The 24,283-nt window shown below is 38.2% G+C and overlaps 1 protein-coding gene across 7 annotated transcripts in view; it reads left to right on the plus strand.

Moving 5' to 3' along the window:
* The window catches only part of LOC145722625 (uncharacterized), a 145,486-nt gene extending 121,636 nt beyond the window's left edge, over positions 1–23,850 (plus strand). For 6 of the 7 annotated variants that reach the window (XR_014147016.1, XR_014147012.1, XR_014147015.1 and 3 more), the window contains 3 exons: positions 17,943–17,970; positions 18,634–20,364; positions 21,464–23,850. Coding sequence is in view for 1 of the 7 variants with exons in the window: in XM_081826465.1 (XP_081682591.1) it covers positions 18,634–18,726; positions 20,124–20,164 (134 nt within the window). In the remaining 6 variants the exon portion in view is untranslated. The other variant, XM_081826465.1, reaches the window with a different exon arrangement.
* Positions 23,851–24,283: the final 433 nt, after the last annotated feature.

Genomic DNA, 24,283 nt, shown 5'->3' on the forward strand with positions numbered 1-24,283 from the left:
TTTTTTTTTTTTTAAAGATTTTATTTATTTGAGACAGAGAGAATGAGAGAGACAGAGAGCACATGAGAGGGGGGAGGGTCAGAGGGAGAAGCAGGCTCCCTGCCGAGCAGGGACCCGATGCGGGACTCGATCCCGGGACTCCAGGATCATGACCTGAGCCGAAGGCAGTCGCTTAACCAACTGAGCCACCCAGGCGCCCTCAACAATCCATTTTTAACCTGAATTCTTTACACCCTCATTCTGATCAGTAGACTCTAGTGATGTTCTGAATCCCAGGAATTAGTGCTAGCTCAGAATCAGAGTGCAGGATTACAGAAAATTCCCCAGTGCAAAGTTATTCCATTTAATACTGCAGGTTTCTGTGTAGATGGAAAGAATAGGTAACATTTATTGAGCACTTGTTATACAGCAGGCACTGTTCTCATACTTGTTTCTAAATGTTCTGAATGCTGCTATCTCCTTCACCAAATATCCAAAAGCTTTGGAGGGAGACTATTTTACTGGGGCCATCCAGGGGCACATGGAGGGGATGGTGAGTCATACGCTAAATTTCCCAAATATTTTTATCTTGTGAAAGGAGAATTCCCTTCAAATAAGAAATGGGTCTGCAGACTGGATAGCCAAAATCAAAGCAAAAAAACCTCACAAAGACCTAGCAAATGTCTGCTACGTACATGCAGGTTCACCTCATTCTTTTAACTGCTATTCCATTACTTTGATATCCTATAGTCGATTCACTACTCCTGTATCAACAGATGTGGTTTCCCTATGTATTGCTACTTCAAACAATAATTTCTAAGTATTTTTATATGTCTCTGAGTATATCTATATAGATTTTTTTTTTAGGATTTGTACCAAAAGGAAACTTAATTATCAAGTTTGTCTGTATTTTGCCTCTATGTTGGAGAAGCCAAGTCCTCACATCCCTTCCCACCTTAAAGAGAAGACTCCAAGTAACTATAATTATGAGCTATATAGTGAACAGAGATGGAGAGCTATTTAGGAAAAACCAATGCGTGGCAAATGGTACTCCTCCAAATAAACAAACACATGAGCAGAAAACAGCAACAAAAACCAAACACTTTACCCAACAATCTTGTCCTGATAATGAAAATCAACTCTATATAGATATCAGAAAACTGAAAAGAGCTAAGATAGACAAATTATGTCCCCTAAAATCTGAGTAGGGACAATTAAAACTTTAGAATAGGCTCTGACTTTTAAAAGACAGATTTTAAAAACATTTAGTTTTCTAAGCCAAATATATATAGCATATGGTTTTATATATCCAATGCCCTCATCTCTTTTTTTTCCCCTCTGAGCTTACAGGAAAACACTGTTTATTTCTGACATTCAGTAGAGCTGTTTCAGCCCCGGTGTTGATTGATAGCAATAGATTCAAGGATTAATAAAAGAGATGTGTTTAGTGAGTCGCCAGCACAAGAGCTAAAACAGGTCACATCCCAAGTTAAATCAAGCGGGCCCTGGAATCACCCCAGAGGGTTTTGAAGCTGTGATTGAAAGTCAGAAGGGAGGAATTTGTGTTTGCCAAGGAACATCAATGCTTTTGACTTCTTTCAACCTAGACTGTTTGGTGGCATTTCCAGACAGCTGATGAGGTCTGGAGGGGAGAGTATAAAGCTAAAGGCAAAAACCCTATTGAAGTGGATTTGCTATACCTTTTTATTTTAAATGCATGGATGTTTCATGGTGAAAATTCAAAATGGACGGTATAGCATGAAGTGATAGGCTAGCCCTCACTCCTATCTTGACAGTTCTGCCTGACTTTTTCAGGAAGGGTCAAAAAGCCAAGAAATTTCATGTTGCTCCTATTCCTACTCATATCCTACTAATGATATTCCTCAAAACAAACAAACAAACCTGAAAGCAAAAAAAAAGCCAAACACTTCAATCAACAATCTTATCCTAATAATGAAAATCGTCCTCTATATAGATACCAGAAAACTGGAAAAAAGTTTGGCTAGACAATGTCATTGACTTGATATCACATATTATAATGTCACTACAAATGATATTATCATGTTTTCCAGTAAAGGAACTTCATACATAATTAACTCTGATCTCATCTTAAATAATCCCAGATTAGCTGTTTACTTTGCAGTTAAAAATGTTTCTGTAATTTTTTGATGAATCTACACCTTTGGATATTATTATTCTTAGTATGAATTAGTAAGGGCCAAATGCAAGAACAAATGTGTCTCTTCCAAGTTGCCACTGCTTCTTTTCTAATTAAGAATATCTAGAATTCCTTCCTTCGTGTAGTATCAGCACTTGCCTGACATTTATTTTGTTGTGTGGGCTCTGGTGAACTTATTTATTTGGAATTAAGTGCTAAGGTTTTCCTGCCCATTCACAGTTGCTCTCTTAAAGAAAACAAAACTTAGCAAAAATATATAGCATGTGTCTCCTCATTCATATGTTGATATCCTAATAGCCAGTATCTCAGAATGTGCTGTATTGGATAGAGTCTTTAGAGAGATGTACTTAAGTTAAAATAAGACCAATAGGGTAAGTACTAGGAAAGCAGAACTAGCAAACGAATACGGCACAAATACTTTATTTCCCAGATTTTCCTGCCTAAAACTCCTCACATATTTTGAGATGTATTTGTCCAATACATATCCATTCACATATAAAAGGTCATAATGCAATTATTTCTCTTTCCAAACTCAACATGACATGATGCACACTGTCTTCACTAGAAAATATTTTAAACTTTGGCCATCAAAATGGAATTGTCTTTGCATATGATTTATGTATCATCTTAACACTATCAGATCCCTGGCTCTCTGGGACCCAAGGCAGGTTTTACCTACATTTAATATAAACTGTAGGATTTCCCACTAGCACGATCATTGGCTTTCTTCAGATTCTCTCTTTTCTACTTTAGTGGTGGCTTGCTGTTAATCTCTAATTTAGGAGGGGGAGCTACTATGATGTGGCTGATTTGAGAATGTCTATAAATTAACAGGGAAAAGAATAATCACTATTTTTTTGCCACTCTCAGTACAACTCTGTTTTCATTTCCTGGCATTGAAAAATGCTTTAAACTTACTTTTATGGCCTTTTGGCCCACTGGTTAGTTTTACATTTTGCTACTCTGGGCAATCTGGGCAACTTACCATTTACTTCAGATGCTCTTTGATTTTCTCCCTTCATACTTTTGTCTATGTAGAATATCATCTCCCATCACCCCAAGACCAAATTGAATGCATGAGTGCATAACAGACAAGTTCTTGTCATGGGTCACATTTCATGCCCTATTTTCTGTCTAGATGTGAATTGGAAATAAGGAGATTCTGAAGCCCTTAGTTTTGAGTGTACAACACAATTGGATGGTATGTACACTTATGATTAATGTTGCAGTGAACACAGAGAACTGCTGTGTAATTTCTGAATGAGTCCTGATTGTTCACTCTGGGCAGATGAGAAATGGTAAGTGCGTGAGTGATATTTACAAATAACAAATCATGTGATTTCAAAATGCAATCTCTAAGGGAAGCATACACGCTGATTAATAGGAGGTTGTAATCCTCTGACAGTGGTTCTGTACTTTGGCAAGAAACAGTTTCCTTGTGTAAGTAGTAACTGCAGATTGTCTATAACCATCCAAGACACTGAGGATCAATGTAGATTTCCACAATACCTTGTGGGCATCATTCCTATTATACATTTATATGCCACAATAGGCCATGATGATGGGTTCACTTTAGGTTTCTCTGAAACTAAATATTTGGAAAATGATAGAAACTGTTATATGTAGTTGAATGGTATGCTTTATCAACTCTAGCAGTATTCCTCTTAAGAAGATATCTTTTCAGATAGAACTGCTTTTCTTGAAAGAGAAAATAAAAAAGAATGGCTAATTATAAGATAACTTATCTATTTATGGTTTCATGAAGAAACAGATGCCATTAGTTTATGAGTTGTGTGTGTGTGTATTTCTTACGTGTTTTCGGAGTGATGTAGTTTAATGTTGGTGTTTCTGCCTTTCTGTGGTTAAATATATCAGTGGCATAATATGGGAAGAATCAAAGAAAGGTTAATTGTAGGAGGAGATTGAACTCAACACACATCTGAATTTCCTCTTGTCCTGAATCCCTTAGGTGGCTGAAAATTCATAAAGATCCAGGAAAAGGAGAAAGAATGTCATTAGCAGGCAAAAAATTAATGAGAATTTTTGCAAATTAAAAAAGGATGTAACCCCGAAAACCTCCAAGCTTGGAGTGACCTAATATAGAGGAGAGGGAGGTGAAGGAACAGCCATCAGAGTAATTAAACAGGAGCTAAATTCTGAAAAACAGACCAGTTCAGCTTTTTCACTTCCTCTACTGTATTAAATGACAGGCACAAATGGAATTCAGGGTCAGGATAAGCCTGAAAAGTATTATCAGAATAAATCCTTTAGGGGTCTGCGTGAGAAGAGCAGGTCACATGGGGATTTGAGACACATGCAGACACCGAGGGAGAAAAGGGGACAGACTGCTCTGCCAGGAGGTTCAAGCTTTGAACCACTCCTCTGCCAAAATGCTCATCTTCCTAAGTTGGCAAGGGGTGGAGGGGACAGATACTGGCCTGCCAGCCCATGCCCAAGGAACCTTAAGAGATTTGTCCAGTTGACTCACCATAACCATTTATGGTTAACTAAACTAAAAACAGTCTTATAATCAAAGATGAGGCCCGGTGGAATATCAGAACTGCAGAAGTAACCCACGCCAGATACTAATGGATGATCACCTATCACCAGATAGTTGATGAAAAACAATAGAGGGACCAAGATTAACTAACAGAACCACTGATCCAAGGTTATAAAAGAAAGAATTCAAGGAACAGATGAAAACTTCATTTAAAAAAACCTTAAAATATCTTTAGAGAATCAAGTGGCTATTTTTATTGAAAGAAAAGCAAACAAAAAGGAGGGGGAGGGGAAAGAAGAGGGGAAAGGAAAGGGTCCTATGAAGATGAGTGACTAGAGAGCCCAAATTGGTTCTAGAAATTATAAATCTTATTGGCAAAGTAGAAAAGAATCAAGTGCAAGAGATGAAAAACAGGATGAACATTGCTGAAGGCTGAATTAGTATTCTAGACAATAAAATATTATAAAAATCTGGAGAAAAAAGTGAAAATGATGGGAAAATGAATGAAAAATTAAAACACAATACTTTTAATCCATGTTGTTAAACACCCACTTAATAGTTCTAGAAAAACTGAACATAGGAAATGAAAGAGATGAGAAGGAAACAATAATTTCCTTTCAGCTGAATGTTTTGAGTCTTCAAATTAATAGTGTCCTTATATAGCTACATTCTAAGGGAATTTCTGGTCTCCAAATTTTAAATTTCCAGAGAGAAAATCAATCAATCAAAAAACCAAACAGATGGTCAAGAAAAGAATAAGAGTCAAATTGTAGTCAGACTTCTAGTTAGCAACACTGGATGCTGAAGAAGTAGTTTAAGGAGGCTTTTTCTGTCTCTGAGCAGATGGAGAACTCCTCCCCACTTTTATGCCCACTTAGAATAATTTTAGTTTTGGCCCTCTATTTCCCCAAACTTACTGGTCCTCCAATCACCTGTAAAACTTTTGAAAAGTGCAGATCCATAAGCCCTATTCCAAGAGATGTGGGTGTATTAGATCCAGGGAGTGGTTTGGGAATCTGTATTCTAAAAAACTCTTTAGTTTGGAAGTAATTGGTTTAGCCCCTAGAGACGGATGACTCAACTCCATTAGCTGTTTGGTCCACATGGGGCTCCATTCCATGACACGAACTCCAGTCTAGGACTCATTCCTCCTCATTCTAGACCACAGTGCTGACTCAGTGTGCTCTGTCTGAGGCTTTGTGTGTCTCATGTGGCCAGAACCCAGGCCACAAAAATAATGTTCATGGCTTCTGCTTTGTTTTAGACTAAACATGTCCTAGATGACCAACTGACAAAAGATGTAAAATATTTTTGTAAATCCAACTCCATCAGAAACTGTTACCATTCATTTCGGACCCACCAATCATTTGAAGGCTTGAATTTCACAAATAGGATAAAGAGAGCTTGGCCAGGGTTTTGCAGTTAAATTGCAGCTATTCTAGGCAGGTGGATTTAATTGAGAGTAAATTAATTTAAAAATTAAAGATTGTCAGGTAACAGTATGGAATTGTCTTATTCGTGGAGAAGCCCTTAGAGTTGCCTTTTAATTCTATCAAGTTTGTCATTAAGAGAGAATGTCTTATACTGCCCACGTCGTCAGAAGTCACATTAAGGAGCAGCTTCTACAGTTTGGTACATGATACAGGCTCGGAGCAGTAGGGTCAGACACGCAAGGAAATCAACAATCCATAATCTAGTTGGATCAATACAGTCTTAGCAGATCTTATTCATGCTGTGTATGACTGAATCCACCACTCTGCTTGCCTCTTTAGAGATAGAGAATGCAGATTCTTGCAGAGAGCCACCAAGAGAAGGTGTGCCATTGGTACGGTTGAATGCTGCAGTAAGAGGTGGTGTGAAACTAAGTAATGTTGTTTAACTGCCAAGAGCTATACTGTGAGGGTTAGGAAAGAAGATGTGTGTGGGCGAGAGTGCACTGTGTGAATTCCAAACACCAACGAGATGGGAAGCCTTTATATTAACTTATTTTTATTGTTATTAAAGCACCGGCGGACTTTTGAAGGCGCTCTCCTTTCTTTCTCGTTTGAACTTATTTTCGGTTGTATACTCCAATACAATGACGTAGATCCCTCAAAAACTTTGATTGCATTTCCCCGCGTGGCTCCGTTTCCACCTCTGACTTCCCTCCAGTGTGCTGTTTTGCTCCCTTCCTCTCACCTCCTTTTTAAAATCCTGACTTTCTTCAATATTAAAGGAGAAGAGGGAAAAAGCCCCAAAGTTGAAACATTTAGATAAATCAATTTTATTAGTAACGATCATCTGTCACGGCTAGCCTGAACCTCCCTGTCCTGAGTCTGTGCGGGTCCTGACTTCCCCTGGAAGATGCAGACAGCCAGTCCATTTCTTTGGTACAGGTCATGGTTAAATATTTTTCATTTTCATTTTTTAATCAGAAAACAGGGCTGAGATAAAATTTGGCTCCAAGGAAATGTCTGTGTTCAGCTGAGCATGTGTTGGAATTTCCAAAAGATTATACTCCTCTCAGGTCCAATAAGTTAGAAGGAAATTTTGATTACAGTGCCTGGTACTTGGGGAGAATGTGATTAAAAACTGATTAAAGGCCTATCAAAAGATGCCATTGAGATACTGACGATAATTTTAAGAGTTAATAAAAATCATGATCTCAGTGTTTCTGAATTTCTTTTGAAACTAAAGAAGATTTGCTTAACCTGAGGAAATAAAAACAAGGGAAAACTTAGTTTACATAAGAACCTCAAAGACAGTCCTTATGATCAGCTTCTAACAATTGTTTGTCCAGGGGAGGAGAGGCCCCAGCAATCCTACTTTAGCTTTTACATATTTATGGCCTTTATTTAATATATGTTAAGAGGTCAGTATGACATATAGTTCTTTTTCCTTTTCTTTAAACTGAAGACACATTGAATGCCATCAGTACACTATAGGAATAGAATACTGGTTCTATTAGAAAAAAAACATGACATTTACTTGTTAGTGATTTAGAGAATAATTTATGTAAATTATTTTTAAAAACAAAAGAGCAGGGGATGTCAAGTTTTCTTGATAGATTTCAAGTTAGATCAACACATTCATTGGCCCATCATCTTATATGTATCTGTTCTAAGATTTCTGATTCTGTTTTTATTGTTAAGCGAAAACTATTAAAAAATGGTCTGGTCCACATCTTCCAGGTAACAAGTGGTCACCTTGACCTCGCTCTTGAGAGTCTTATTATTTGAGACCTTGTACTTGAAAAATGTCTGGAACCGGCAACATTATTGATGTGCAGCTCACTTTCTGCATTTTCATTAATTTATCAGAAGTGGGTTTGATGTCCACAGAAATATGTTAGAAGGGGTTTTTAAACTATAATACCATGTTCTCTTTTGTTCTTATTTTAAAATCTTTACCGTGTAGAAATAGTTTTGAACACACTATCACGTTTAATTATTTACGAGATAATAGGAGGTTTAGACTACAGTTAAAGAAAAAGAAGTGAAGACTAAAAATTTAAAATAGATTTTGCCACATTTTCGACAAGCCTGGCACTTTTCTTTTTTTGTTCCTATTTTTTTATTGTTGGAAAATGTTTCTAGGGAACTTCAAATGGAACGAAGTTAAACAGAGAATCACATTTTGGATGTATGTGGAGTAAATATAGCTCTTTGTTTGTACTCTTAAGAAACAAACCATATACTGCCTTGTATTATTATTATTTTTACCATATCATATTTTTTTGGTCAAGATTCCAAATCCTTTGAGAATTTACACACCTTACCCAGGGTGTAGCCAAGTCCTTGGCACACAGGTGTGTTGATATGAGATAAATGGACAACAACTCAAGTTAGTACTTTGCATCTATATCACCAAGCCTAGAATCAATTTACAGTCTATTGGAGGATAATCACTTGTAAATTATAGCACAAGGCAGGATGAAATAAATACTTTAGTAATGATACAAGCGAAATGATGGTGAAACCTAAAGGAGTAATAGCCTAAATTTGGGAGTGGAGGAAGGAAGGGAACTGGGAGACCCTCACAAAAGGAAGCCATACTGAGCCTAAATCTGTAAGGGTCAGGAGCATTTGTGCAGGCAGAGAAGGAGGAGGAAACATACATTTCCATCCTAGAGGCTGGATAAAGCATGTCCCATATGGGGACTAGAAATCAGTTCCATTAACCTGGAGCTTATATCCCTGGAAGGAGCAGTAGGGTCGGTTGGCTCTGAGGAGTTCAGTCTTTGTTCTGCTCAAGGAGGAGGGCTAGTGAAGATTTCTGAGGTGAGAAGTAACATACTGTGAGCTGTAGAATTTAGGAAAATGGCTCCAGTGTTAGCAGATAGGGTGGGTTGAAGCTGGGTTCTGCAGGGGAGCAAACTATTGATAAATGCAATAATTTGGATGAATCTCTAAGGTATTATGCTTAGAAAAAAGAAAGCCAATCCTTAAAGATTACATACTGTATGATTCTATTTGTGTAACATTTTTGAAATGACAAAATTTTAGAAATGGAGCACAGATTAGTGGCTGCCAGAGGTTAAGAATAGGGGAGGTGAATGGGAGAGAAGTGGGTATAGTTATAAAAGGGCAACACAACTCTTAATAGTATGGGATTGTTCAGTATCATAACTGTGGTGGTGGATATAGTAACCTACGTGAGTGATACAGCTGTGTAGAACTCAACACACACCCAAGTGAGTACAAGTTAAACTGGTGAAATCTGAGTAAGATGGGAGGAGTGTATCAGTGTAAATATGCCAGTTTGATATACTATAGATTTGCAAAGTGTTACCACTGGAGGAAATGAGGCAAAGTACAGAAGAGGTCACTTTGTATTACGTCTTACAACTGTATGTGATTTATAATGATCTCAATGAAATTTAAGCAAACAAACCAACCAACAAACCCTGATTACATGGGACTGAACATTGGTTTACATGGCTTTATACTTGAGGGCAAATACAGTGACATATATCTTTGCACTCCTAAACCCTAGTAGGTTGACAGATATATGATAGGTGCACAATACATTATTGTTCAATGAATTAATTTTGGGGACAAAGGAGAGTGAGGAGTCAAAGAAGGCTGACATTTCTATTCTGAAGTTCTGGGAAGAGGGTGATATATTTAAAAGACATGAGTACAACTCAAATTTGAGTTGAAGTAGATAAGGTCTTTCTCTGTCTTTCTCTCTCTCTCTCTGGCTTTCTCAGTCTTTTTTCTTTAATTGTTGAATTTGAAATTTCAGTGGGATATCCAAATGGAAGTATCTAGTAGGTAGCTCCAAGCATTTCTATTCTCTCTAGCATTCTAGCTCAACAACAAATGTTCTAAGTGTGACTCTGTGAGTCAAGGTTTTATGTACCTCAGTACATTTCTTGCAAAGGACTTGATTAAGTTTTTGTAGTCCATTTTCTTTAATACTGGATATTCTACTGGAAACCCCCAAATTCAAATAAAGTTGTCACATTCTTAATAGTCATTTCATTTTATAGCTGTAACCTGTTTATTGATTTTGATCCATAGTTTAAATTCTTAACTCTTTGTCAGGTTATTAGACATTTTTCCTTAAATCTAAGGCATTAGGTATTGCTTTTAATTAAAGATCAATTAAAAATGGACACAAGAATATTTGACATGAAATCAAAACATTAGTCAATGGGCAAATATAAATTCAGTTATATATACTATTGTTATATATCACTTTTAACAGCACTTTGTAGGAAACTGTTGACTGTAAAACCAGGGTACAGGTTTTAGTATCACAGATCTAGAAAGGAAATTTAGTAATCATCTAGTTCTATGATCACATCATAATAGTCTTGAATAGTGGTCAGTATTCTTCTTGACAATCTCTAGGCCTTTCTATTACATATTCTCCTTCAGTCATTTCTTGAGTTTTTATCACCTGGCTGTTCATAGGAGTTCTTTCTTATGTCCACATGAAATGGCTTCTTCTGGCAGAGACTATGTTATATTCATTTTAGGGCTTCTGCAATCTCTTATTGTGTTAGGCAAGGCAGTCCCATATGATGTGTTTATTGATTGAATCAATGTCTAAAAAATGCTTTAATTTTATCCCATTTTCTCAAGTCAAGGCCTTTAAGGAAAAGAAAAACACAAAACCCCTCCTGATTATGAAGGTAAGATAATAGTCAAGTCAGCCCTTAGTTTTCTCTTCTCCAAGTTAAGTAACTGGAATTAATTTAACCTTTTCTCATAGAACCTAATCTCCTTCCCTAATTAATCATCCTTACCATTCTCCTTTGAATCCACTTTAGCCTTTATATATCCTTTAAAAATTTATCACCACTGACACTCCATTCAAATAAGGACCTTATTAATTTAAAATATATCAGCTTGATTACTTTGTGGTTTATGCCCATTATTTGTTACCCAGTTTTTCTTGGGCCACACAACCCTTCTGCCATATTGTAGGGTTTTGATAAATATTTGTTGAATGACTGACTTTGGTAACATTAATATTTGGTCACTTTAAGATTTGGTCATGTCGTACACCTTTCTCTTTGAGAAAAGGGTACCAAGCTGTGTCCTTGTCTGGCCCAATATCTTATAGATGTTAATGAAAACATCTTTCTACTTTTACTCAAGGGGCAAAGGAAACATCCTATTGACAGCCACAGGTTTTCATAATTGCATCACTGTGACAATGAACACATCTCTACCAGGTCCGGTTTACCTTCTTGATCTTGCCTTCATGATACCTTCTTATGAAGAACCTCATGTGGCTGGATTCCTGGTAGGCCCATGACACCAAGCCTACAAACATGATCAAGCATATTTGAATTCTAATGGTGAATGCTGGGCTTACGTTGACACCTTTGTGAAATATATAATATCCTATTACCTTTTTAAAACATAGATATTATTTAGATTTTTAGATTTTTAAATTTATTGGAAAGCAGGAACTGTGTTTCACTCACCTTGTGTCTTGTACAATGACTTGCACATAGTAGACATTCAAGTATTTGTTGAACTAAGGGCTCAGTGGGTGAATGCCTTTTTTAGCTTACATTAGTTCAGTGAAGGTGGCATATTTAGTTTTACTAAAATAGCAAACAATAAATATTTGCCCATTGATTGAAGCTGCTATTCTTATACAATTGATATAGCAAATTTGGCAAGTGTTATCATTTTAGCATTCCTGGGTTCTATTTAACTTATAGCTTGTCATTATACCAAATAGACATTCGGTACTTTCCCAGTGTTTTCTAAACTGGGAATTGACCTATAGGGAGATCATGGGCTATTGGCAGGAAGTCACAGAGACAGCAGCCCCAGCGCCCTAGCTGCTTGGGGAAGAGGCAGTTAACTGTGGGTGACCCAGCATTCTCCACCTACTGCCTCCCCTCGGGCACTTCCTCCTTTCAGATTTGATGTGATACTGAGAGGGAGACCAGAGCTACTGCAAAATCTGTAGGATGAAAAGTGAACTTACTTTTTTGGGGACAGTTGATATGAGTCATGGAAAACCCAGGGGAGTTCACAGGATGAAAAAGTTTATGAAGTCCTGGGGTGACCTCAGGCTGATGCTAATTGAATTCCCTTGACAAAGGATCTTAAATGATCTAGAGCAGTTACTGTTTTTAAATGCATGCAGGGAAAACAGTTTTCCCAGGGTGTTTCATTGGAGACCAAAAAGTCACTCAGATTCTGCCGTCATGTGCACATCAGGCTTTGGATTAAGTGAGGACTCAATCCAAGGGATCTGGAATTAGAAGACTTGGGTTTGGCTCAGTAATTGTAGTATTCTTATTAGCTGAGAACAGTGTGATTTCACTTTAGCATCAAGGCTTAAAAATATGTCAAGCAAAACATTTGAATTTCTATTGTCTTTAGCAGAAATTCAGGATAGTTCTATACATCTACAGTCCATTAATGATCGGCAGCAGACTTGATTTATGTTTGTTGCATCCCAGGGTGCAAACCTTTACCTTTCTCTGTATTTTACACCCCTCACAGAACAACCTCACCCGGGTTCATGATTTCCACCATCCCTGTAGATAGGATTTTCTCAGGACATACATAGTTTACATCTGCTTTCTGGGGAAATTATTAGTAGTCCCCTGCCTATCATTCTCAAAAATACCCTATAAAGAACTCTTCTTTTGAACTCTAGATTGATTAGTCTTCTTAGACACCTCAACCTTGATATAACATAGACAATTTACCCTCAGCATGCCAATACTGAACTAACTGTATTCTCAGAACTCCTTACTTTCCTATATTCCTTGCCTCCCTTGACACTCCCCAGCTCCTGTGATCTCTATATGCATGTCCCTCCCCCACTGAAATCCATGGCCCTCTACTCTCCTTGGAATTGTTGCCCAGAAACTTTTTGGGTGTTTCTTCTCTTTCATTGAGGATTCTGGGTAGATTCTTGCTCACAGTCTCTTCCCCACCGCCTTGTCCCACTATCTATCTGAATTACTTCAATGTCCCTGTACATGACTGTGGCAAACACCATTGGTTGCCTACCCCAAAGCCATCATCAGCTATTAGGTTTTCTTCCCAGACAAATGAAATCTGCCTTTGTTCATGGGGAATATGCTTAGCTCCAGGAAATGAATGGAACACAAATACTGGTGTTTTCTAATTTGCTGGTTACTCTGTGGGTAATTCTAATATGCAACCAGGCATGAAAACCATGGCTCCAAACCCATCACAGCAATCTCAGTTCCCTTTGTGATTGTCCAAGGATGCTCATGCAACCCAATTAGGGAATTTTTACTAAAGTTTTCTGGGAAAGCTTTGCTTTCATGATAAAAAAAAAGAGAATTATACAAGAAAAAGTTTCTTCTTGCCCTTTACTTTCCTTCTTTTTTGGATGCTCTCCGATGAGGATGCTTTTAGCTGTTGTAGCCATCTGGAGACTCTGAAGTGGTAAGTCAACCTGCTGAGGATAGCAGGATAGAAAAGGGTAAAGATCCTGGGTCTCTGATGCTACTGTTGACTCTATAAACCTGGAACCTGGCTAACTCTGGAATTTAAGTTAGGAAAGCATAAATATTTTTTTTTAAAGATTTTATTTATTTATTTGAGAGAGAGAGAATGAGAGACAGAGAGCATGAGAGGGAGGAGGGTCAGAGGGAGAAGCAGACTCCCCGCCGAGCAGGGAGCCTGATGCGGGACTCGATCCTGTGACTCCAGGATCATGACCTGAGCCAAAGGCAGTCGCTTAACAAACTGAGCCACCCAGGCGCCCCAGGAAAGCATAAATATTATTATGTTAAAATCACTGTCTGTCGGGTCTTATGTATCAATTTTTATTTTTTTTCAGGAGGCTCCATGCCAATGTGGGCTTGAACTCACGAACTTGAGATCAAGAGTCGCATGCTGTAATGAGGTTTTATGTATTTTGCTAAAAGCATGCTTACGATAGGGTGTCCCATCTAACTTCCTAGAGGCCAAAACTGGAGATCAAAAAACTTTTTCTGTAAAAGGTCAGATGACAAATGTTTTAGGCTTTGTGAGCCATATAGTGTCTGTTGCAATTACTTAATGCTGCCGTTATAGCACAAATGCAACCAGAGACAATACATAAACTGATGAGTATGGCTGTGTTCCAATAAATTGTTACTTATACAAATAAGCGGACAACCAGATTTGACCTGTGGGCTATAGTTTGGGTACCCTTGTCCTAAATCTGCATTAAGAAGTGGCAGGGTATCAGCCTCTAGAGAGCTAACTACATCTTTTGATATTTCTTGGGCAAGATAAGATTAGCATCCTCTTATGGGGCAGTATAGGAAATTACTGCAGAATTGGGAATTGAGTAGAGGGGTTGCAAACAGAAGTGTATTACTTGGACTCAAAAGGTAAGAAAAAGGATTGTGTGGAGGAAAGAACCTTAGACAGGGCTCCTATAGAGGTTTTACATGGTCATTAGTAATTCCAGCTATCTTTGTGTCATGTGAGTAGAGAGAGGGAGACATTACCAATATCACCAAAAGGTTTATGGGATTTCCTGAAGCATCAAAATTTATTTTGACTAAGAACTTCATTTGTTATTTGGAGAGAGAAAACTTTCCTGGGGTGTGGGGTGTGGGGCGTCCTGTGGGAGGACAGAAGGTGTGGGTGAGAATCTGATTTATCAGGTTGGGCTTCTGTGGGTCTCCTACTGAATGCATAGACTTTTCTTCCTGTAACAGTTTCATATAATGGGACAGTTTTTGCCATAAGATCTGGTCTTCCTTTGATAGAGGCACCAGCTGGCTTTAACTTACCAATTCACACATTTTGGAGGGAGCCTAAAAGGTGCTTCCTGACTTGTACAAAGAGCCTTTGCTGGGATTTAGTGGAGGTACTCAGCTCTGTGTTATTGGAATTTGTGAGGTTTCTAGATGGACAGTGAGACTCATTAGGGTTTCTGGTAGAAGAAAAGGAGCCCATCCTTCAGGTCCATAAGTCCTCCACAATTGTCCAAGTAAATTGGGTAAGATTGCTTTTCTCCCCTACTTTACCATTAAGGTTACTATTGCTTATTTAAATTTGAATCCATTTGTACAAAAATCATGGAAGCACAATGGTTATCTTTAGGGAGAAGAAATAGGAGGTTGGGGCAGGAGGTCAGGAAGTCTTCATTTTTTATTGGGTATCCTTGTGTAATATTTGGAAATTCTATCTGCCTATATTACTTTATCCAAAAATCATTAAAATTACCTATATTTTAAAAACTACTGGATGTATCTGTGTCAGGTAGGGTTGGTAGATGAAGGTAGGAAGCTATACTCTGAAATTCATTTCAGATCCTGATCCCTGCTAGGAACAACTATGTATTCTCGCACATTTACCTGTGGCCAGTGTTTATGCTTATTTACAAAAGAATGCACACATCGTGTCTTGCCTATTCACACAGGCTTCAACATAAACAAAGATAAAACTACATGCCACAGATCTATGAAGCTCATCCTTGAGACTTAATAGCTTGGTAACGTCAGTCCCAGAAAAAGGAGTTGTGAGCGTGCATGAACAAATAGAAGTTATAAAGAAGAAAGAACCAATAAGTTTTGAGGTAGAAAAGTTATGGAGTTGATGTTGAGCCAGTTAGTAATGGAGGAGAATTAAGAGTCCATACTACCGGGGCACCTGGGTGGCTCAGTCGGTTAAGCGTCTGCCTTCGGCTCAGGTCATGATCCCAGGGTCCTGGGATCGAGCCCCGCGTCAGGCTCCCTGCTCAGTGGAGAGTCTGCTTCTCCCTCTCCCTCTGCCTGCCTCTCTGCCTACTTGTGCTCTCTATCTCTGTCAAATAAATAAATAAAAATCTTAAAAAAAAAAAAAAAAAAAAAAGAGTCCATACTACCATAGAACTGGCAATTACATGATGTGATGGAGGTGTTAGCTAATACCACAGTGGTAATCATTTTGCAGCACAGGCGTACCTTGAAGATACTGCAGGTTCACTTCCAGGCCACTGCAATAAAGTGAATGTCACAGTAAGAGTCAAATGAATTTTTTGGTTTCCCACTGCATAAAAAAGCTATGTTTACACTATACTATAGTCTATTCAGTGTGTAATAGGATTATATCTAAAAAAAACCAATGTGCATACCTTAATTTAAAAATACTTTATTGCTAAAAATGTCTCATCACGAGTTGAGCTTCTAGTAAGTTATAATCTTTTTGCTGGTGGAGGGTCTTGCTTTGATGTTGATGGCTGCTGACTGCTCAGGGTGGTGGTTGCTTGAAGATTGGGGTGGCTATGGAAATTTCTTAAAGTAAGACAACAATGAAGTTTGTTACCTTGATTGATTCTTCCTTTCATGAATGATTTCTCTATAGCATATGATGTTATTTGATAGCATTTTACCCACAGTAGAACTTCTTTCAAAATAGGAGTCCATCCTCTCAAACTCTGCTGTTGCTTTATCAACTAAGTTTATGTAATATTCTAAATCCTTTGTTGTCATTTCAACAATCTTCACAGTATCTTCACCAGGATTAGATTCTATCTCAAGAAACCACTTTCTTTGCTTATCCATAAGAAGCAACTCCTCATCCATTAAAGTTTTATCCTGAGGTTGTTGCAGCAAGTCAAATATAATAATAATGAAAAAATTTGAAATATTGTGAGAATTACCAAATTGTGACACACAGACATGAAGTGAGCAAATGCTGTTGGAAAAATGGTGCTGATAGACTTGTTCAATGCAGAGTTGCTACAAACCTTTGACTTGGAAAAAATTCAATTATCTGCGAAGTGCAATAAAGCAAAACACAATAGAATGAGGTATGCCTGTATATAAGTGCATCAAATCAACACGTTGTACATCTTAAACTTACAGAATATTAGATGTCAACTGTATCTCAATAAAGCTGAAAAAAAAAAGAATCAGTACCAAAAGAAAAAGAGGTATAGAGAGTAATTGAATCCCTTCAATAGTATTGCTATTAGAGGGAAGATGTGTGGACTTTGCTGCAGAAGTCCCTAGAGCTTCCCCCAATGCAACTTCTGTCTTGGTGGGATTCACTTGTTTCTGTTCTTGGATTCCCACGAGGTATCTGTTTTTGTTTCTTTTTATAATTAACCCACTTTCCTTGACTTAGCCTGAGTGAGTCTGTGTTCTTTCTTTCCAAAAAAACTTAATTTAAACTAATTGAAATTCCTGCTCTGGACTTAAGTCATTTTTTCCCAAATGGAGAATCTCTTTAGCTAGAAAGGCTGGAATGACATTATCACCCTTAATGGTTACACCATGAATCATCTCATGTTGATGGAGAATATATAAAACAACTCCAATATTCAAATGATATTTCAAGATCAAAAAGTAAAAAGTGCAAATGATATTATAGATTGAATAGAAAAGACAATGTGGGAGGGAGAGGTCACTGAGTATAAGAGGAAAGTACCAAAGAATTAGCCAGTGTCAACCCTGAGAGAAACTGAAAATCGACTTTCTCTGTCTATTTTCTCTCCCTACCTTCTCCAGGCACACATCTTGCATTTGATTTCTCTAATCTTGGCTTCCACAACCAATCTTGTTTGACTTGCTATTGTTATAACCCATCTTTCTCCATGCACACCTTGTCTTCATACATCAAAAAAATCGAAAGATCTCAAATAAACAATCTAACTAGAACCTAAATTTCTAGTGCTCAAGGAATTTGAAAAAGAAGAAAAACCCCGAAGTAGCAGATGTAAGGAAATAATAAAGATAAGAGGAGAAATAAATGAAACAGAGAACAGGAAAACAATAGAAAAGATTGATAAAACTAAGAGTTTTGGTTCTTGGAAAAGATAAACACAATTAACAAATATTTACTGACACACCTTATTTTATTCCAGGGTTGAGATGCCTACAGACCCCTAAAAGGTAATATAAATTAATGAAGCAGTAGGGGACAGACTTTATTGCTTATATAAGATATTTTTCACTTCCACAAAAATGTACATTCTGTTTTAGTCAAGGCAGCTAACTGCTGTAACAAACAACCTTCAAATCTCAGTGGCTTAACAGAATACATTTCTCACTCATGTTACAGAGCAGAGTACAAGAGGGAGCTCTATTCCATGCTGTCATTCAGGGATCTAGTCCACTTCTACTCTGTGGCTCCACCATCCCATAGTCCTCCACCGAATCATTTGTATTTGACTAGAGGAGAAAGTATGAGAAAGAGCATCCATTTAAAACCCTTTCAACCTCGGTGATATGTCACTTGTTCACATTCCGTTCACAGAAGGGCTGGGAAATGTAGAGCCCAGGAAGAAGAGATGGACACAGATGTTAACATACTTTGGGAAATACATGCAGAAATACTAGAACTGAAGCAATGGAAATCATTCAGATGTTTCAAAGTGAAGGTTCACAGGATACATTTGGCCTACAGATGAATTTCTCTTAGCCCAGTGCTCTTAAAATGTGAATTGGAGTGTTTTTAAACAGGCATGCAGTCTCCAATTTACCAGTTTCCAGTGCTCCCTATCTATCACTCATGACCCCGTCCGCACTTTTTTTTTTTTTGCTTAATCCCTAAAGGCACTTGTGTGATCTGGAATGAACCTGAGTGTCTTTATTTCACTGGTGATGAAGAGGTATTGGGAGGAGGTGAGAGAAGGAGTGACATAAGAGGTAGGAGGCAAGACAGGTAAGAAGCTGGGCCTGGAAAGAAAGAGTGTAAGGAAGTAGGAAATCAGGCACCAATGTCATGTACAAGAAAAGGCCAGTCCAGCCAGGGCTGAAGACTCCTCTGGATTAGCAGGTAGGTGGCAGAAACTTCTCTTGGCTTACACAACAACCCTTCCCTTTTTTCATGTTGGTAGGTCCTAGAACCTGATGTCCACAATTGAGACTATAAAAATGCCGGATACTTGCCTCCCTGGCATCCCTTACAGTTAGGGATGCCCCTGAAACATACTTCCAATGAGACATGAAGGGAAATGTGGCTGATTTCTTGCCTTATGTAAAGAGAAAAATGTATAAGCAGTGTTCCTGTCCCTTTCTTTCACACTTTGGGTGCAATTGGGTGAGGGAATGTAGATCTCTTACAATCATGGGGCAACTGGCTGGAGGATAGAAGTCAACGTGTAGAAAAGCAGAGAACAGAAAGATGGAAAGAGGCTGGGTCCCTGAGAACATTATTGAGCTACTGAACAAATACCAGGCCTTTCAGCTTCAGGTTTTCTGGTTACGTGAAAAAAGCAAAACAAACAAAAAGACAAAACAGAACAACAAAAACCCTTTATTTAGACTACTTTCTGTTGGGTATTTTGCCAGTTGTATCCCAAAACATCCTAACTGGTACAGTGAGAACAGGTCCAACGGAGTGGTGGGGATAGGAAGTGACAGCTGTTGTTGAGGTCCAATTAAACTGAATGTGAAGGAAAGAGACAATGGTTTGGCTGTGACGAAAGGTGGAGAAAGAAGAAATTAAACCGAGAACTTTCTTCTACAAAGCAGTATATGTGGGGGTGAGGGGTGTAGACTCTGGATTCAGAAATACACTGGCTTAGATCCCAGTTCTACCATTTGTTAATTGTGAACTGGTTATTTTCTCTCTCTCAGAGCTTCTATTTCCTTAACTGTAAAGTGGGGATTAAAGTAGAGTGCACTCAGATAATTGTTGTTGCAAGGCTCACGAGAGTTCACATGGGTGAAGCTCTTAGCACAGGGCCCAGCAAATGTTTAATACATGTTAGCTATGATTTAGACCATCCCTGATCTTTTCAGCCTTTTATATCTGCTCTTGCATATGTCCCTCTGGATTGCCCCATACACACCTCAAACTCTTGGTACCTGCTCTCCCTCTCCTTCCCACCATATGCTCTTCATTTTTGCTAATTAGGAAAATGTCTTGGATGCAGTTGAAAGACATGTGGCATGGGCTGTGTGAAACTGGATGTTTGGGCTTGGATAGATTTAATTCACAGAGTATGGTATGTGCTGTCTGGTTATCCAAGGAACCCAATAAAAGCTGATCTCATCCTACTGATTGAATTTGCTGACACTCTTACCATTTCCTTTTACAGTTTTTATGGTCCAGAATGGCTCTATTGCCAGCGTCTTCTGATAGAAGGAATTACTTTTCCAGGCAGTGCAATCATGCTATTTATCAAAAGAAACACTGGACAATCAGAATGGACTTCAGAGCTGTGTTCTGAGCCATCTGGCCAACTCTCGGCAAGAAACGTCTTTGTTCTTTAGAGACTGAGCTTTATCCCCAAGCACTAACAGAATTGAAATGGAAGAAGTTGGAATTATTCGTCTTTGGTAGGTAAACAATAGCTTACTATTTATGCATATGAAGGGACATTTTTAAAGGAGGGAAGCAATTATAGGCTGTTTTGTCCCTGCCTCACTGACCTCTCCATTTTAACCTTGCTGTTTTTACATGAGGGATGTTTTTACTCTGTGCTTATGAAGCTGTGTCTGTGAATACAAACCCGTTATATAATTCATTCATTTATTCAATATTTACTGAATACCTACTATGGTTCCGGCATTGTTTTAGGTGTTGTGATACTGCGAGGTTCCTGCTCCCAGGAGGCTGAGCCCTGGGCTTGGGGTACATGGTAGGACAGACTTGGGTTGAAGGCACTGGGGTGCAACAAAGAAGAATGTTCCAGGAAATAAACAGCAAAACTGTTCTGAAGGGAGCACTGGATATAGAAACTACATTTCTTAAAGTGTCAAGGATGCCATAAAACAAATATTAGTTTTTCTATCATGCTTCTAACTTTACTTTTCACTATAGCATTGAAATATTCAGCGCTCCTACTCAAGTCAGAAGCTGTTATACAATCTTTTCTGAATGAAGGCAGTAATGATTCCTTATAATATTGTTTATTATATGAAATTAGTAAAATCTTAGGCCTCAAAACATAATATGCACCATAAAATCGTGATATAACATAGTTAATCTATACTTTGGGGGTTAGCTCAGTTCCCCTCAATTATCATTATAAAAAGATTTCACTCCAACTAGAAGAAGAGCAGCTTAATTTGCAAAAGAGTTCTATATGTTGCTGCCTTAGTTAAACAAAGACCGAAAAGCAGGAAGATGGAATGTGTATTTGGTGAAATGCTGGCATAGAATACAAAGCAGCAGTGAGTCCTTAATATAAATGCATTTCACTCTAATAATTGCAGGTGAAATTAACTATTTTGGGGGGAGAATAATAGGAAGGAATCAATTCTATTTTGATGTGAGGTTTTAAGCATTTGTAATTCCAAGTTAAGAAACACAAAATGTTGCATTTTTCATTTTGGATATGAATTTCTATGTTTATGGATAATGTTTCTATATGTAATATATATTTTTTAGTATAACCATTTTCCTTCTCAAACACTTTTTTTTTTTTTTTTTTAGAACTACATCCCTTCCTAGACTACCCTGCATCCCTTGCATTAATCCCTAGGCTTCCTGAAGGAATCTCCATGTTAATCTACTGATCCTATACCCTAGTCAATGTCCTTTTCAGGGATTTTAGAAATGGGAATAAAGCCCCTTCTGCCCCTCTGGCTCTGAATTGCTGAGGCTGTAAGATGTGGTACTGGGGGCAGTGTTAGCATTCATGTTTCTTACTGTGTGGTGTGGTCTGCAGAGTCCAAGAGAAGATGAAGCACGAGCCCAGGGGAGCAGGAGGACAGACAACAAAAGCCTTGGTTCCAGTTGTTCCTAGGTTCAGTGCCAGATTTCTGTTCTTGAATTGTGTAAGACAGTCTGCTATCCTGATTTCCCCTTTTTGATTAAACTAGTTCATGTTGGGTTTCTATCATATGCAACAAGCAATTCCTGACTAATGCCATCACCGTCCCTGCTGCCCTATATGAGCTCTTCAGTTAATTTGGGCTCTTCTTCCTACTTTCTTTTCTTTTCCTTTTTTTTTTTTAAGGTTTTATTTTTAAGTAATCTCTACACCCAATGTGGGGCTTGAACCTCCTACTCCGAGATCAAGAGTCACATGCTCTACCAACTGAGCCAGCCAGGCACCCCTCTTCATCCTACTTTTGAAACCTCTTTTGTGTTCCTGCCTCCACACCCCTGCATTGAGATCTTCACCATTCTTTCCCCATATGGAAGCCCAGTCCTAAACAACATCCAGCCCAAGTTCCACCTGCCCTGCACACCTTTCCCTGACTACCTGGGCCTTCTCTCTAAGCTCAGAACTCATGTAGCCTTTGTTCTCAATACACGCTCACTGGCACTTTCATCTTCCCCAAACTAAGCTAAACTCCTTGAGCACTGAGGCAATTTGTCCTACCTTTATATCTCTCCAGGGTCTTAAACATTGTAAGTGTTTGGTCTTGATAGAGATGATGTTGCCAACTATGATTTTATAGCTAGATGATAATCTTGAAGGTATAATTTAAATGGAAAATTAACTTAAATATAATGAACTCATGTTAGCTGAGTAATTATTTTAGGATTAGGTTACATTGAATGGCAATAGTTCTTAGAGTGATGACTTCTAGATATTGTTGTATAAGTTGTACAAACCCTGTTTGGCAAGGAGGATGTGTTTTGGGAAATAGGACTGCTAACAATGTCATGTAGGGTTGTTAACAGCACAGCTGTCAAGACCATGCATTCCTGGCATTTTATATTGACAGTGCCTCTTCCACTCTCTTCAAATGACTTGAAGTCATGACATGCTTCTGGCCCAGTTTTCTTCTAGGTGTTTTTCAAACAATAGCAGGTCAATTATCCCAGGCTACAGAGATACTTATGATCCATTCTAATGTCACTGTATTTCTAATCCTGGAATTGTCTGCTAGCTTCACCCTCTGTTTTCACATCTATTTCTTTGAGGGTAACACCAGCTGCCTTACAACTAGTATAATTATAGCATCCAGCATGACATTTTCCTTGCTTTCTTTGGGGCATGTCCAACTCTATCACTTTCAAACATTATATTAGCCATTAAGAATAAAAATTCTTGACCAGACACAAAATAATTAGCAGAAATAAAGACCAAGGAAAGTAGATACCCTGCAGAACATGCTTGCTATAGGAGAGCAAGGCAACATACTCAGAGGCAGTGGTTTTTGCAGTATGTGTCCAGCTCTTGTCGTTTGAGTGCCTACAAGTATAGCTAGCGTACATAGCATGGTGGAAATGTTCAGTAATAGAGAACCAAAATGGAGAGTATACAAATATTGATACATGTGTATGTGATTTGGGAAAATACTTCAGAAACAAATTGCTTTATAAAATTTAGGGACAGATAAACAGCATTAAACCTGGTAACTTGGATAGAAAAAGGAGAACTTATATATAGATACGTACTCAACTTACAAATATGGCTTCTTTGCTAACTACAAATGAAGGATTCAAAACTCAGAACTTTGATATAGGTTTGTGAAAAGAAATGGAAGGAGAGAGGTCCTGAAAGGTGAAAGTAGATGACAAAAATAACAGACCATTAGTCACAATACCAAGGCAGTTACAAACCAGAGCTGGGATGACCGTTATTCTAGTTAATGAAGACAACAAGGTGGAGAATGACCTCTGGATAAGCAGCATAAGGGGCAATGTCAGAGAGGTCTGAGTTCCAGGGCTTGATAGGGACTTGTTGGAATTGCTTTCTCAGGATGCAAGACTTCTGAGGGGCGAATAAAATATGCTCTCATGAAAACCCTGACAAGCCTCCATCCTTGTCAAATGACTCTGGCCATCTGTATTATTAAAAATAGCTTTGGTTAACTCAAATGTGGAGAAGCATTTTTTCCTTAAAAAAGCTAATGCCTACAAGTATTACATGTGGATAAAAGCTAGCAGGCCATCGCAGGTCCATTGGATTTCATCTTAATAAGAAGTTCCAACCTTAATTAAAAAAAACTTTTTTTTTTTTTTTTTTTTTTTTGCTATGCAGGGCAAATTACAAATTAAGATTTCAGCTTCTGGTACTGCAAGATCAGACGAAATGCTGAGGGCTACATTTTTGAAAAATGAGTACAGTAAAATACAGAGGAAAGAAGTCTCTCTTCCTGTTGTGATCTTGAGATGACAGCATAACATGGTCCCATCCCATTTAATTCCTAGCCAACTGCAAGTCTTCCCTCCCCAGGAGGGCCAGGCTCATGGGTGTACAAGCCTTGCAGTGGCACATGACTCTGTTCCCAGAAGGAGCCCTATGCTTATTTTAATGTTTTGCTGTTGCTGTTTGGACATGCTTAGTAATTTTAC

The sequence above is a fragment of the Leptonychotes weddellii genome, chromosome 7 (genome assembly GCF_054177405.1).
Source record: "Leptonychotes weddellii isolate Sample4059 chromosome 7, ASM5417740v2, whole genome shotgun sequence".
NCBI classification, from domain to species: Eukaryota; Metazoa; Chordata; class Mammalia; order Carnivora; family Phocidae; genus Leptonychotes; species Leptonychotes weddellii.